Source organism: Caretta caretta, chromosome 5 (assembly GCF_965140235.1).
Source record: "Caretta caretta isolate rCarCar2 chromosome 5, rCarCar1.hap1, whole genome shotgun sequence".
NCBI classification, from domain to species: Eukaryota; Metazoa; Chordata; order Testudines; family Cheloniidae; genus Caretta; species Caretta caretta.
In genome coordinates this window covers 25,843,526-25,859,060 of record NC_134210.1, presented here as the reverse complement: position 1 = coordinate 25,859,060, position 15,535 = coordinate 25,843,526, and the positions used below count along the sequence as shown (strand labels likewise).

The window sequence follows — 15,535 nt, the reverse complement described above, 5'->3', positions numbered from 1 at the left end:
ACTTTGGCAATTAGGAGCACATTAAACACCACACGCATTATCCAGCAGTATATGCAGCACCAGAACCTGGCAAAGCGATACCGGGCGAGGAGGCGACGTCAGCGCGGTCACGTGAGTGATCAGGACATGGACACAGATTTCTCTGAAAGCATGGGCCCTGCCAATGCATGCATCATGGTGCTAATGGGGCAGGTTCATGCTGTGGAATGCCGATTCTGGGCTCGGGAAACAAGTACAGACTGGTGGGACCGCATAGTGTTGCAGGTCTGGGACCATTCCCAGTGGCTGCGAAACTTTCGCATGCGTAAGGGCACTTTCATGGAACTTTGTGACTTGCTTTCCCCTGCCCTCAGGCGCATGAATACCAAGATGAGAGCAGCCCTCACAGTTGAGAAGCGAGTGGCGATAGCCCTGTGGAAGCTTGCAACGCCAGACAGCTACCGGTCAGTTGGGAATCAATTTGGAGTGGGCAAATCTACTGTGGGGGCTGCTGTGATGCAAGTAGCCCACGCAATCAAAGATCTGCTGATATCAAGGGTAGTGACCCTGGGAAATGTGCAGGTCATAGTGGATGGCTTTGCTGCAATGGGATTCCCTAACTGTGGTGGGGCTATAGACGGAACCCATATCCCTATCTTGGCACCGGAGCACCAAGCCGCCGAGTACATAAACCGCAAGGGGTACTTTTCGATAGTGCTGCAAGCTCTGGTGGATCACAAGGGACGTTTCACCAACATCAACGTGGGATGGCCGGGAAAGGTGCATGATGCTCGCATCTTCAGGAACTCTGGTCTGTTTCAAAAGCTGCAGGAAGGGACTTTATTCCCAGACCAGAAAATAACTATTGGGGATGTTGAAATGCCTATATGTATCCTTGGGGACCCAGCCTACCCCTTAATGCCATGGCTCATGAAGCCGTACACAGGCAGCCTGGACAGTAGTCAGGAGCTGTTCAACTACAGGCTGAGCAAGTGCAGAATGGTGGTAGAATGTGCATTTGGACGTTTAAAGGCGCGCTGGCGCAGTTTACTGACTCGCTTAGACCTCAGCGAAACCAATATTCCCACTGTTATTACTGCTTGCTGTGTGCTCCACAATATCTGTGAGAGTAAGGGGGAGACGTTTATGGCGGGGTGGGAGGTTGAGGCAAATCGCCTGGCTGCTGGTTACGCGCAGCCAGACACCAGGGCGGTTAGAAGAGCACAGGAGGGCGCGGTACGCATCAGAGAAGCTTTGAAAACCAGTTTCATGACTGACCAGGCTATGGTGTGAAAGTTCTGTTTGTTTCTCCTTGATGAAACCCCCCGCCCCCTGGTTCACTCTACTTCCCTGTAAGCTAACCACCCGCCCCTCCTCCCTTCAATCACCGCTTGCAGAGGCAATAAAGTCATTGTTGCTTCACATTCATGCATTCTTTATTCATTCATCACACAAATAGGGGGATGACTACCAAGGTAGCCCAGGAGGGGTGGTGGAGGAGGGAAGGAAAATGCCACACAGCACTTTAAGCACAGCACTTTAAAAGTTTACAACTTTAAAATTTATTGAATGACAGCCTTCTTTTTTTTGGGCAATCCTCTGTGGTGGAGTGGCTGGTTGGCCGGAGGCCCCCCCACCGCGTTCTTGGGCGTCTGGGTGTGGAGGCTATGGAACTTGGGGAGGAGGGCGGTTGGTTACAGAGGGGCAGCAGTGGCAGTCTGTGCTCCAGCTGCCTTTGCTGCAGCTCAACCATACACTGGAGCATACTGGTTTGGTCCTGCAGCAGCCTCAGCATTGAATTCTGCCTCCTCTCATCACGCTGCCGCCACATTTGAGCTTCAGCCCTCTCTTCAGCCCGCCACTTACTCTCTTCAGCCCGCCACCTCTCCTCCCGGTCATTTTGTGCTTTCCTGCACTCTGACATTATTTGCCTCCACGCATTCGTCTGTGCTCTGTCTGTGTGGGAGGACAGCATGAGCTCGGAGAACATTTAATCGCGAGTGCGTTTTTTTTTCTTTCTAAGCTTCACTAGCCTCTGGGAAGGAGAAGATCCTGTGATCATTGAAACACATGCAGCTGGTGGAGAAAAAAAAAGGGACAGCGGTATTTAAAAAGACACATTTTATAAAACAGTGGCTACAGTCTTTCAGGGTAAACCTTGCTGTTAACATTACATACATAGCACATGTGCTTTCGTTACAAGGTCGCATTTTGCCTCCTCCCACCGCGTGACTACCCCCTCAACCTTCCCCCCTCCCTGTGGCTAACGGCGGGGAACATTTCTGTTTAGCCACAGGCAAACAGCCCAGCAGGAATGGGCTCCTCTGAGTGTCCCCTGAAGAAAAGCACTCTATTTCAACCAGGTGACCATGAATTATATCTCACTCTCCTGAGGATAACACAGAGAGATAAAGAACGGATGTTGTTTGAATGCCAGCAAACATACACTGCAATGCTGTGTTCTACAATGTTTCCCGAGTACGTGTTACTGGCCTGGAGTGGTAAAGTGTCCTACCATGAAGGACGCAATAAGGCTGCCCTCCCCAGAAACCTTTTGCAAAGGCTTTAGGACTACATCTAGGAGAACCGCAAATGCCAGGGCAAAGTAATCCTTTCACATGCTTGCTTTTAAACCATGTATAGTATTTTAAAAGGTACACTCACCAGAGGTCCCTTCTCCGCCTGCTGGGTCCAGGAGGCAGCCTTGGGTGGGTTCGGGGGGTACTGGCTCCAGGTCTAGGGTGAGAAACAGTTCCTGGCTGTCGGGAAAACCGGTTTCTCCGCTTGCTTGCTGTGAGCTATCTACAACCTCCTCCTCCTCATCATCTTCTTCATCCCCAAAACCTGCTTCCGTATTGCCTCCATCTCCATTGAAGGAGTCAAACAACACGGCTGGGGTAGTGGTGGCTGAACCCCCTAAAATGGCATGCAGCTCATCATAGAAGCGGCATGTTTGGGGCTCTGACCCAGAGCGGCTGTTCGCCTCTCTGGTTTTCTGGTAGGCTTGCCTCAGCTCCTTCAGTTTCATGCGGCACTGCTTCGGGTCCCTGTTATGGCCTCTGTCCTTCATGCCCTGGGAGATTTTCACAAAGGTTTTGGCATTTCGAAAACTGGAACGGAGTTCTGATAGCACGGATTCCTCTCCCCAAACAGCGATCAGATCCCGTACCTCCCGTTCGGTCCATGCTGGAGCTCTTTTGCGATTCTGGGACTCCATCATGGTCACCTGTGCTGATGAGCTCTGCATGGTCACCTGCGGCTTGCCACGGTGGCCAAACAGGAAATGAGATTCAAAAGTTCGCGGTTCTTTTCCTGTCTACCTGGCCAGTGCATCTGAGTTGAGAGTGCTGTCCAGAGCGGTCATAATGGAGCACTCTGGGATAGCTCCCGGAGGCCAATACCATCGAATTGTGTCCACAATACCCCAAATTCGAGCCGGCAACGTCGATTTAAGCGCTAATCCACTTGTCAGGGGTGGAGTAAGGAAATCGATTTTAAGAGCCCTTTAAGTCGAAATAAAGGGCTTCATTGTGTGGACGGGTGCAGGTTTACATCGATTTAACGCTGCTAAATTTGACCTAAAGTCCTAGTGTAGACCAGGGCTGAAGTAGTGTAATTTAGGTTGATTTACAGCTTTAGTGTAGACCAGCTCAAAGTGGATTGTTATACTGTGTTCTGAGAGGTAGGGATGCTTGCAATTTTCTACAGAGTCTAAGATTTTAAAATCTGTAACCCTTCTAGTTGCCCAGATAATCTTTCAAATGTATATTGTCACAGTAATTAGACTTATAGAATATTAATTCAATATACTGAATATATAACCTATTATACAAACTCGTAGTTTACATTTTTTATAATGTGTGAAACTACCATATGTTAAATCATTTGAAGTGATATATTTCTTGAGGGAAAATAGTAAAATATTGGTCAAATTTTCAATGGGCAGGTAATTTGTTTTTATGCTTATTGGAGAGTTTTACCCATCTTTTTTTTTTTTTTTTTCACTTGTACATATTTCTGAATTTTTGCATGTTTTACATGTTTGCCCATGAGCTTCTCGGAGCTGAACACAAATAATAGTATGCTAATTTATGAAACAGAAAATACAGCTGACCCATCAATACAGTGAAACTGAGTATGCACAAAGTGCTATTAAATTAATAAAGTAAATATATTGAATAGAGAGATAATTTTCCTATGTAACTACTTTCAATTATAGTAATCTTATGTGTAACTATGATAGGTACAAATTTTGAGGAAGAAATGTGGCGGGTTATCTTCCCCCCCACACACCTGGAAATCCAATATTTATAATAATTAACTAAAATTATTTTAACAAGGAGTCCAATGGCACCTTAAAGACTAACAGATTTATTTGGGCATAAGCTTTCGTGGGTAAAATACCCACTTCTTCAGATGCATGGAGTGAAAATTACAGATGCAGGCATTATTATACTGACACGTGAAGACAAGGGAGTTACCTCACAAGTGGAGAACCAGTGTTGGCAGGGTGGATGTAGTCCACTCCCAGTAATTGATGAGAAGTTGTCAATTCCAGGAGAGGCAAAGCTGCTTTTGTAGTGAGCCAGCCATTCCCAGTCCCTATTCAAACTCAAATTAATGGTGTTAAATTTGCAAATGAATTTTAGTTCTACAGTTTCTCTTTGAAGTCTGTTTCTGAAGTTTTTTTGTTCAAGTATGGCTACTTTAACATCTGTTATGGAATGTCCAGGAATTATTTTAATGATACCCAAATAATATGCAGCATTCCAATATTATAATGGGAAGCACACCAACTGGTATTGTGAAGACTGCAAAACAGATTGCATTTTAACACTTGTTCCCAGTCATTAATAACTTTTTGAAATTTTGGCATTTGGGTTAATTTTTTTTTTTTTCCCCTGGCATGGTCTTTGCCCAAATGTTTGATTTGGATTTGATTTGGCATTTGTTTTAAGAAACATAGTTTCAACCAATATTGTCTAACTTTTGAATCATGGTGCAGGAGGAATATATTTTTCCAGTTACAAAAGCTCATAATTTTAAACTCTGTGTCAAAATAGGTTTAACTGAAAAGTGCCTTGAAGTTTTCTGGTTCGATTTGGCAATCTATACCCAGTGTTGGCCCTTTTGAAAAATTGGAAGTTGTACATGCAGAGTGAGTGCATTTTTTGCAGGGGTACTGGTTGGAACTGTGAGCATCCAACTAGGATTAACCAAATATTGAATCTAGCTATAGTCAGGCTTACTTTTTGAATGACTTACAAGTAATATGTATATTAGGTTTGTTTGTTAGAGAGAGAGCATTTATAAGACATGGGATTTTAAGATGTTTAATTATATTTGCTTATTCTATACTTTTTTTAAAAAAAAATATTCAGCTGTGTCTAAGTATACCAGGTCAAATGGCAGGACTGAAAGGGACAGAATAGAACTCCTCCAAGATGCGGAACCTTTGGATTTTAATGCGGATTCAGTTGGTGATGATCCTCTTGATCATCCTCTTGACTCAGGAAGGTGAGAAATTTTCAGTTTTATCTCAATGAAGTGTTCAGACTTATTATTTCTTTGATCCATGGCAACTATATTCACTTCACAGGTGTATCATAGATAAACAGAATTCAGAATCTCCCCTAGTTTTTGTGTCTTCAGATGACTAGGGCAGTATTTGAAACCACTTGAAACTTAGTGCTGGTGATTTCTTCTTCATCTCCCAAATGCCTAATGGGTCAGACTTATTTATTTCAGTCAATATTTTTGATGTATATGTAAAATATATTGGATACATGTGAAAAATTTATTTCATAGAGGCAAAAGTGAAGGAGTCAGCTTCTGTGAAATCCTGTAAAGAATTAAGGACATTGCAGGGGCTGACTGTGGCTCAGGTAATTGTTTCCCACGTTGCTGGTGATCTGTAATTTACAGATGATGAAGCAAAAAAGGATCATGAATTGTGTTGGAGAAAATAAACAAGCAGAAGTGAAAAATGTGTATATATCTATGTAGCCATGAATTTTTGCTGTTCAGTCATAGTTACTGAGTTCATGTTCATCAACTTTGCATAAGTTCACATGAGCAGAAATTCTGGCACTAGTGAAGTTAATTGCAAAACTCCCATTGAGTTCAATAAGGTCAGGATTTCATCCACGATTGGTACCTAACTATAGTCTTGTAAGTTACTAAATTTGTTTACAAAGACACAGGGCCAAATTATCAAAAATCTCATAACGTGAAAGTGTGCTATTTAGTAACTCATTAACTTGTACTCTCTAACCCAGTGGTTCTCAACGTGGCCACCTGGGGGTCTGCAAGCCCTTTCAGGGTGGATGCAGGGCTCCCCAGCTGAAGCCCTAATCCCCAGCACCCCCCAAGGGGCTGAAGCCAGGAGGTGCAGGCTGAAGGCCTGATCCCTGAGCCCTGGTGCTCTCTGTGGGGCAGAAGCCCTGAGCCCATGGGCAGAGTTGGGGACATGGAGGGCATTGCCCCTCCCGCTCCAACTGCAGCGCAAGAGCATGGCAGTTCCAGGGGCAGCCCCACACCTCTCTCCTCTCCCTACCCCCTGGCCAGGTCAGAGGTGGGAATCCAGAGCCAGGCAGTGTGGGGCAGCTGTGGCTCTGGCCGATGCCATGGAGCAGGCAGCAGCAGCATTCCCTCCTCTCCTGCTGGTGCCCCAGGTTGAAGCTGCTCCTCAGCTCCCAGCCCCCTTTGCTCTCGCAGAGGCAGCCAGTAAGAGCCCCCCCTGGTGGGGAGACCCGGCTCCATGGCTGGCAGACCCCTCTGGAAACAGGGACCACAGGGGAGTCCTCCCAGCCCACAGCCCCTAATATCCCTCGCCCTGCACCCTGAGCTATGCCCTCCCTGCACCCTGAACTACCCATTGCCCACACACAGCCCCTAGTAACCCTCTCCCTGCACCCTGAGCTAACCCCCTGCCTGCTGGCTGACTCAGGGGTTGGAGATGGCACTCCCTCCCTGGTCTCTGCCATGTGGAAGTGTCTCGAGCCCCACTAGCCCCTGCCCCCGCAAAATAGAAGTCAAAGTACCGCCTATGCCCAAGACCCCTGCCCCGAGTGCCGCCACCCCTCCCGTGCTGGGCCCTGGAGTTTTTATAGCATTTTGAGGTGGGCTTCAGAGAGAAAAAGGTTGAGAAACCCCTGCTCTATCCCATGCATCATATAATTTACACACACATAATTCTTGCACTTGTCAAATGAACACAGGACATTGTATAATGCATTATTTCTGCTTCTTTAATATGTGTTTTCATCTACTTGCTAAACCTGTAAAATTGAGTAATTTTCAATGGGTCTAGCAGCCAGAATGAACTAGACTCTAACACACTTGTTTTAAAACAACTTAACCAATTCTGTCTAAGCAGTAAGAATTTTTTCTCACACCAGTGTAAATCAGGAGTAATTCTATTGAAACCACACTGGTTAAAACCGATATCAGGGGAGAATCAAGCCCTGTGTTTTTTCCATGGCAGCAGTTTAAAGCATCTTAAAACATGTAGTACAGTGCTAGAAGGGCAGGTCCCTGCTTTGGGTCTGTTCAGGATTATTAGAGAGAGAAAAACACAGTTGTGATGATCTTTTGAATATATTTGTGTTTTTAAGTCTTCATCATATATTTGGCTACTAATTTGGGGAAACATATTTTTTCCCCTCAAAAGCTGCTATTCACCTCTTAATGGTGTTGGGTGGTGCTATTTCACTGGATATCATGTAGACTCTCTTGCTGCTTATCCAACCTGAAAACTTTCAGATACCAATAAAAGTATTTTTCCTTACAATTTAACAAAAATATAATAGTCTTTGGTTTCTTCATGGCTAATAAGAAAGGTAGTTTAGAAAAAAGATCTCCTCAAATATGTTTAAATAGTCTCTTGGTCACATGATATTTAAAAGATTTAATTTTGGATAGCTAACTGCCATGTATAAAATTCTTATGCACATATTTTTTAGATTACGAGAATTTCAATTTTAGTGTAATTTTATTGTACAGATTTTTAATGTATTTATTTTATTATATATAAGTGAATAAAGTGCATTGGGATCATCCAGGATGAAAATCACTCTAAATGTAAGTTATTTTGCAGTTTAAATATTTCATGTGGCAAAATGGGCAGAATAGATTTCTTTTTAATACATACTAGATGTGACTTTGCTTCTATATGTTACTGATGTTTTCTTTCTTTCCTCTTCTCTTATACAATTTCTTTATGTATGTCCTACAGGTATCAGCCTGGTGGAAGGTATTTATCAATGTCACGAAGCCGAATATTTGATGATGTCTAATCCCTTCATAGCTTATGAAAACTTAATAGAAATCAAAGTCTGCTACTCATTATTTGGAAAATACTGTTTGTAACATTTCTGAACCAAAAAAGACATTTTTCTCTTAAAAAAAAATTGTGGAAAATAAAGGAACAATAATAGTTAGAAATGCACCTTGTATAGTAACTCACTTATCACGGCTAGAGTATACTTGTATTAACAGGCATTGTTACACAGTGTGGAGTGTTTTTTGTTTTTGTTTTGTTGTTCTTGGGGAGGCTATAAAACTATTTAAAAACCCTAGTTTAGTTAGTTAAAGGTGAATCTAGACTAAATTTTATACATGCAAATAGGGCTCAAATTGAACTGTAACTTAAAGGTTTGGGATGGATTTTGTTGTGTTTGTTTTGTTTTTAGTTTTGGAAGGAATCGTTTTTTTTAAAGATGCTCTGAGAAATATAATATAGTTTAGTCATCCAAAGTGAAGTTAAATGAATTACTGTATTACACATTATTATTAAACATCTTGCTATTTGAATTTTGAGCCTGAACCGGAGTCCGCTGAAGTGAAAAGTCTTCCATTGACTTCAGTGGCCTTTGGATCAGGCCGTTTATGAGTAGAAGGGATCAAATGGCAATTCTGTATACACACGCTGGCATAAAATGTGGAAGGCTTACACATCAGTCATAGAATTGGGATTTTTTTCTGTTTCAATATTATATGCAGATAAACAGTAGCATGTGTAATTAAGATTAAATATAAACATAACTATTTTTGCTATCAGTGTCATTCAAGTATTTGTGCAATGACAGGAATGCATTCTCTAAGGTCTGGTGGCTGTTTAAGAAGACTTTTTACAGTAGTAGCAGTTGAAAATCTTTATGTAAGAGAAATTTTAATGTGAAATATATCCATTTTAAATTTTAAATGTTAGTTTTTCACAAACTTCTAGCACAGCATAAAACTCTTGGAGCTTTCCATTTGAAAAAGTGAACTATGTAGCATGAATCATTATTGGTAAATGCTTTTGACATCCCAACTTGCCTTGCACAAGGTATCTGTGTTTTTAAGGTGCCTATATTTTACAATATGTAGGCTTTTCATTGCAAAAAGAAGAAATGCTTATTTTATGCAAATAAACGCCATCAAAAATGCCAATGAATAACAGTGGAAAAAATGCTGTTATGCAAATGATTTTTGGGGAAATATGCTCAACTTCAATTTTGCTTTGTTTGCAATTTTCAGCCAAAGGTAGGTTTTAAGTTGACATTTTTTAATCACTTAGGAGTTTTCTCATTGCAAAGTGAGGGTGAAAGCTGAAGCATTAGATCTCAGAACTATTTTTCTTTTTCATACTTGAAAGATGGGCAACTCCTAAAGCATCTAGAAATGGGGTTACACTGAAAAATAGGTTTTCACAGATGAGGTATTCCATTTAGTAATAGTCTGTTTTCTAAAATCTGTGCTAATGTGATTCTATCCTGCTTTAATGAATAATAATTCAGAAGTTCAGAAAATAATGCTACTTGTTGTGTATTCTCTGCTTATTTACAATGATTTGAGTAACTATTTTGAAGGATAGTGAAATTCTGGTCCACTTCTATAGAACCCATTAGATAAATAAATAGACATATAATAGCAGATTAAACTCTGAATCCTTTCTTTAGATACATGTACTGTTCCTGCTGAAATCAGTGGGAACCTCATTTGCATCCAAGCGCATAAATTCTCTCTTAAAAGTGGGCCTGTGAGAATTTTTTTCAAAAAGCGTTCTGGAGTTTGGGGAGTTCCTGCTCTTGTGTGTGTTTTTTAACTTTAGAAATCCAGGTCTTCTGTGCCCTGGAAGACTGATCATTGGAGAACTAATGACATCACCAAAGACTAAAAGCTGAACAATTGAGAGGAAAGAAATTTTTATTCATACTGTATAAAAGTTTGTCGGTCTTTATGTTAACACCTATTTAACTCCAATAACAAACATTTTGGAGAAAGAATCTTTATTAAATTATCCCTCCTCTTCATTCAAAGTATGATTACTGAAAATACACAGGCTCTTAGGCACATTCTCCTCCTCCTTTAAGTCTTCCAGAAAAACCATGTGAGACTAGATTTGGCATTCCGATTTTTTTTTTTATTTTAAAAAAATGGATACCTAAAGACCTGAAAGCTTGTTTTTAAACGTCATAAAGAAGCCTTCCTACCCCCTCCCCCACCCCCAAAGGCACAAGCTCTTCATTAATACGTTACAAGTCATATTGAAGGGGCTCTATTCTTAGCTCCACTGTTGTTAAGGAGAGAGAGAAATTCGAGGACTTCAGTAGCTCAGACCATAGGTTAGAGGTTTGTTACAGGAGTGGGTGGGTAAGATTCTGTGGCCTGCATTGTTTGGGAGGTCAGACTAGACGATCATAATCGTCCCTTCTGACTTTAAAGTCTATGATTCTGTGATTCTATTATAAACTTCACAGAAGGAATGCTGGATACTCATGAAGAGCCTGATCCGCTTGTCATTGTGCAAGTAGAACCTAGCCCTAATAAGAGCTGCTCTTGCTATCATTTAAGTCAATGGAAGTTTTCTTTGAGTTCAGTGGGAGCATGGTCAGATCCATATAATAAGAAAATGAGCTAGACCCCATGTCTGGATTCCCACTGATAATTTTCAAAGTGGAGCATAAGGATTTAGCCAGGTGACTCTAATGTTAATGGGACTCCGGTGACTAAAATACAAACCCCAACATGGAATTTTAACCCCCTAACTGTGGTGGGAATTTCTTAGGTTTTGTGGTCTACTCCAGGTGATGATGCAATGAACTGATTGTCTAGGGATTGTCCATAACGCATAGGAGTAGTTGTATCATTAAAATGTTGCTTTCAGCGTTTCCCTAGGTTTTGATTTGTTAGCTAGATGACTGGGGTGAGATCCTGATCTCATTGAAGTTAATGGCAAAACTCTCATTGACTTTTAAAACCAACGGTTGGATTTTTAATAAGCGTTCTTGTACTAATTAATTTACACTCTGAAAAAGAATCCTGTATGGTTTCCTGTGAATGTAAACCTGGAAGATTTATCAGTGTTACCATTTTGTGAGAGGACGCAATTGTGTAAGTACATGCTGTTTACTGATATAGTAATTTATTTTACTTGGTAAATCTCACAAATATGTACCTATTATGTTCCTGCACCGCTAAGACTCAAAATTAGAAAGTCCAAAAATAATTGCATTGTAAACTGTACCGTGATTTGGGAGACTGAACAATAACATGTATTTATGCTGCCACTATATAAACATACTTATATGCAACTAAAGAGTATGTAAATCATATTTTCTTATAAACTAAAATGTCACTGTATTAAATTACAAGTAATATACACTTCCTATCTTGCATCATGTTTTTCACACGGTTTGATTTATAATTGTGAAATATGCCAAAAAAGTAGCAAGTTAAATAGAAACTATGTTTGGATGCTGTCATGTCAGTGATGTACTAGTAAACCCATGCAAATTTTGAATACATTTTTAAAAAATCAGAATGCGCAACATAACTGTACTAATAACCCAGAACTGTTGTGTTGTGTGTTGTTTTTTTAAAGTATGGGTAGAGAAACTGTTACAACCAATGAAACTTAATGTCTTTGCTAGACATGAAAATCTGTATTATCAGGTGTTTAAAAATGGGTGTAGAAATAGCTACATTCTGAAGTGAGTTCTGTGCACTTTATATTAGGTTTGGCGTGTAGCATTCAAATGTAGGGAATCATTTAACAATTTGGGGAGGAACTATAGAACTTCGTTTTTACTGTATATTAAAACCAATATATAATGTTGGGGCTGGGGAGATGTAACATGTTCTCCCTGAGGTACAATTTTAAAGTGCTAAGGAAAAGGTCTTTTTGGAACAAACCTTATACTGCTGTAATTCACACTACTGAAGAATGCTTAATGTCTTCTGCATTTGTGTTTGTTCAAATAGTAGTCATGTAAATTTAAGTAGCTATGATTACAGTATTAAGAGAACTGGGGAGAAGCTGCTATTTTTTTCACTATTTATGTTCTTGCAATTGCAAAATATAGCCCTAACAATTATTTGTACAATTGAAGGTGTAATAATTGTGGTTTTCCACTCCAATTCAGTGTAATTATGGTAACTTGTACTTTTATTAAATTAAACCTGGAATATTGTAGCTGTTCCATGAGAACAAGTGAAGGTTTCCTGTTCTTTTCTTTCACTATCACTGTTAACTACTTGAGACCTAACGTGCACTTAAAATATTAGAAGCTTATGAAAGAAGTTCTCATTGATTCATTCATTATAATCAAATGAATATATCGTAATTGTTAACAAAAAACACTAGTTTTGAGGCTCTGTATATTCGGTGTCCTAACATTTAATTTATCTAAAATGCAAGAAAGTCATTGCAATTTTTACAGAATATCGTCTTGTAAATAATAAGTTGTAACATTTTGACTGAGATTTTGAAACCCTCTTTCTGCAGTGTGCTGTGGAGGGCTATCTACTGCCTCACAGCAGTACTATGCCAATACTACTTGTGCCTCTAGCAGACTAGTCTAGTCTGAAGTTGAGACGCTCCTACGTTTCTCCATTCCCTTAATGTGGACCAACCGTTATCTACAAAAAAGTTTCACCTTAAACCAGACCCTCACTCTACTGTATTAAGTGTTGGTATGAATTATGCTTCATTACATCCCGTAACTTTTGTTTCAGTCATAAAGGAAGATGAGCGAGTTTATTCTTTGTAGGTGTGCTCCTCACTACGTTAATGTGTCCAGGTATTTAGATTGTAACAGATAAGCAATGCCAGTTTTCAACTTTTGGTTATTCATGACTGTGTCTTACTGGATGACATACTCATATGAAATGTAGTAACTGGAGAATGGTGTCTCAGAATTTCTCTCTCAAAACTCTTCCTATAGACCAGCTGTTCTCAAACTGTGGGTCAGAACCCCAAAGTGGGTTGTGACCTCCTTTTAATGGAGTCGCCAGGGCTGCCATTAGACTTGCTGGGCCCCAGGGCCAAAGCCTGAGCCCCACCTCTTGAGGCCGAACCCCAAGGGCTTCAGCCCTGGGTGGCAGAGCTCAGGCTTTGGCTTCAGCCCTGGGCGGCAGGGCTGAAGTTATAGGCCCCCCGTCCAGGGCTGAAGCACTTGGGCTTCAGCTTTGGTCCCCTGACTTGGGGCAGTGGGGCTCAGGCTTTGCCTGGCTCCGGTGTGCTCAGGCTTCAGTCACCCTCCCTGGGGTCTTATAGTAATTTTTGTTGTCAGAAGCAGGTCATGGTGCAATGAAGTTTGAGAACCCCTGCTACAGACATAAGTGGAAGGGCAGGGAATTAATTTATTTCTGTTGGTACAACTGTAGTAATTGCAGACCTTATTCCATTTTCAAATGTGTACTGTATTAAGAATAGGCTATAGGAGTGCTGCTTATGGATAGACTAGGTTTTTGCCTTACGATACAAGTATGTGTGCATAATTTCATGCTGTGTTGTTTTGACCCTCACTTAATTGAAGTTGTTTTTGTGTAGTGTTCTAAATTATTGATGTACTGGATATATTTTTTAATTGTATGTTTGAATATCTAGTGAAATAAAATTGTTTGCATGAAATAAAATGCATTTCTACAATACTACTTGTATGTGCTTTATACATTCAGACTTCCTCTAGAAATGCTTTTGTTACTAATCTTTTTTCAAATAATTTTACTTTTTCCCAATTAATAATTGTGAATTGATTTAATTGAGAGTATAACCTTACTTTGTTTTTTTTAACTTCCTTCAAATAGCAGACTAATATTAAACTTACAGGATTTGTATGTACTCATCACACATTTTTAAGAGGGGGAGGATACTTTTTGGAATAGTTTACCAAGGTATTCTGAAAAAGAACAGTGATATATTGGGTTTGTTTTGGTTTTTTCCTGCAGCCCAACTGGTTAAACATAGGAATAAACTGTGTTACCTCCCATCTTCGTTGGGAAGCTTTATCTTCCACACTATGATCATTAAGCTGCTGAAGTATGTAGTTTCCCTTGTAGTCCATCCAAAGTGCACTATTAAAGATTGTGATCTGAACCTCTGCTTTTTGCAGACCAACATCTCCCATGATTCTGATGTATAGTAGGCTGCTTCCTTCCTCTCTGCAGTTCCAGAGTCATTGCAATGTAGTTTCTGCTGGCCATGCCCCCTTTTCTGGTTTTCCACCAGAATTTCTACCTCCGTGGCAGCATTTAGTGGCTGTTTGCTTTGCTCCTCACCATTTCCTTTGTCAACTTAACTTTTTCAATTCATTTTTTGAGGAATAACATGCAACTTTATAATGCTTGTTCCTCTTACTTTTCCTCTTCATCTTCCCCGGATCAGATAATTGGCAGAATGATGGTTTCAGCCACCCAGATCCACCCCTGTAGCAACCTCCTCTCTTGGACTCCTCAAACAATGGCAGAGCATACGAGCAGGAACCTGGCTAAACCTATGCAGCATCTCCCTATGTGAAACAGTATTTACAGGTTCTACAGGAGTAAAATGATGCCCTCCCTGTTCACAACAAGCCGACACTTGCATTGCACCTTCACAGGGCTCAAGCAGACTGGCATATTAGATACCCCTCCTGCCCTGAAGAGCCGCAACTCCAATGCAGAAAAGACCAATCAGGAGCTTCCCAGACTTTCAGGGGGAGAGTATAAGGATGACGATGCTATTATCACATTTATGGGAATAAGTCTTACAAAAGACCTGGGCTGCAAGGAAAAAAAACCCTTGAGCAATCCAAAGTCCCTCCCAGAACTGAAGGAGGTCCTCAGATACCTGGGGAAAGAAGCAGGACTCCTACACATCTCTTCCTTCGATGTTTGGCAGAATTCTTAAAAAGACACTCTGTCTCACAAGCAGTGGAAATGGGACCCAGAAAGTTAGTACACAGAAGAAGACCTATCTAGAGGGCTCAAGGCTCTCAATAAAAAGGGTCAGGACAGACTGTACCCTGCCCATCGCATTGCAGGGACCTTTGTAAAAAGGGCAAAAAGAGACAAAACACCCTAGAAGCACAAAAAGGGAAAGAAGATATAAAAGATCTAAGAAATATTTGTACACACTCTCCCTTCTCTATTGAGGAGGGAGAAGTTCCGGATTCAGACTCTGAGCAGGATAAGGAGTTAAAAACAAAGGTTTCCTCCCCCTCCCTCAATGAATTTGATACTATGTGTAGGAAAATGGTATCTACTGTATATATCGAACCAGATGAGATATTAGATGAGAAGCTTAAGA

General features: G+C 40.8%; 2 protein-coding genes across 3 annotated transcripts in view; one reads left to right on the top strand and one right to left on the bottom strand.

The window, feature by feature from the left end:
* Nucleotides 1-13,899, top strand: part of LMBRD2 (LMBR1 domain containing 2) — a 62,117-nt gene extending 48,218 nt beyond the window's left edge. Inside the window, exons 17-19 of one of the 2 annotated variants that reach the window (XM_048851500.2) lie at nt 5,361-5,496; nt 8,016-8,061; nt 8,216-13,899. In XM_048851500.2, the coding sequence (XP_048707457.2) occupies nt 5,361-5,496; nt 8,016-8,022 (143 nt within the window). In that variant the 3' untranslated portion in view covers nt 8,023-8,061; nt 8,216-13,899. The remainder of the gene's footprint in view (nt 1-5,360; nt 5,497-8,015; nt 8,062-8,215) is intronic. The other variant, XM_048851499.2, reaches the window with a different exon arrangement.
* LOC125637255 (myb/SANT-like DNA-binding domain-containing protein 7) lies at nt 1,522-3,428 on the bottom strand. Its single transcript, XM_048851514.2, has 2 exons — nt 2,644-3,428; nt 1,522-2,055 (listed from the first exon to the last, which is right to left on the bottom strand). Exons 1-2 carry the CDS (start codon nt 3,224-3,226, stop codon nt 1,970-1,972), a joined length of 669 nt encoding a protein of 222 aa, XP_048707471.2. The 5' UTR covers nt 3,227-3,428; the 3' UTR covers nt 1,522-1,969.
* Nucleotides 13,900-15,535: the final 1,636 nt, after the last annotated feature.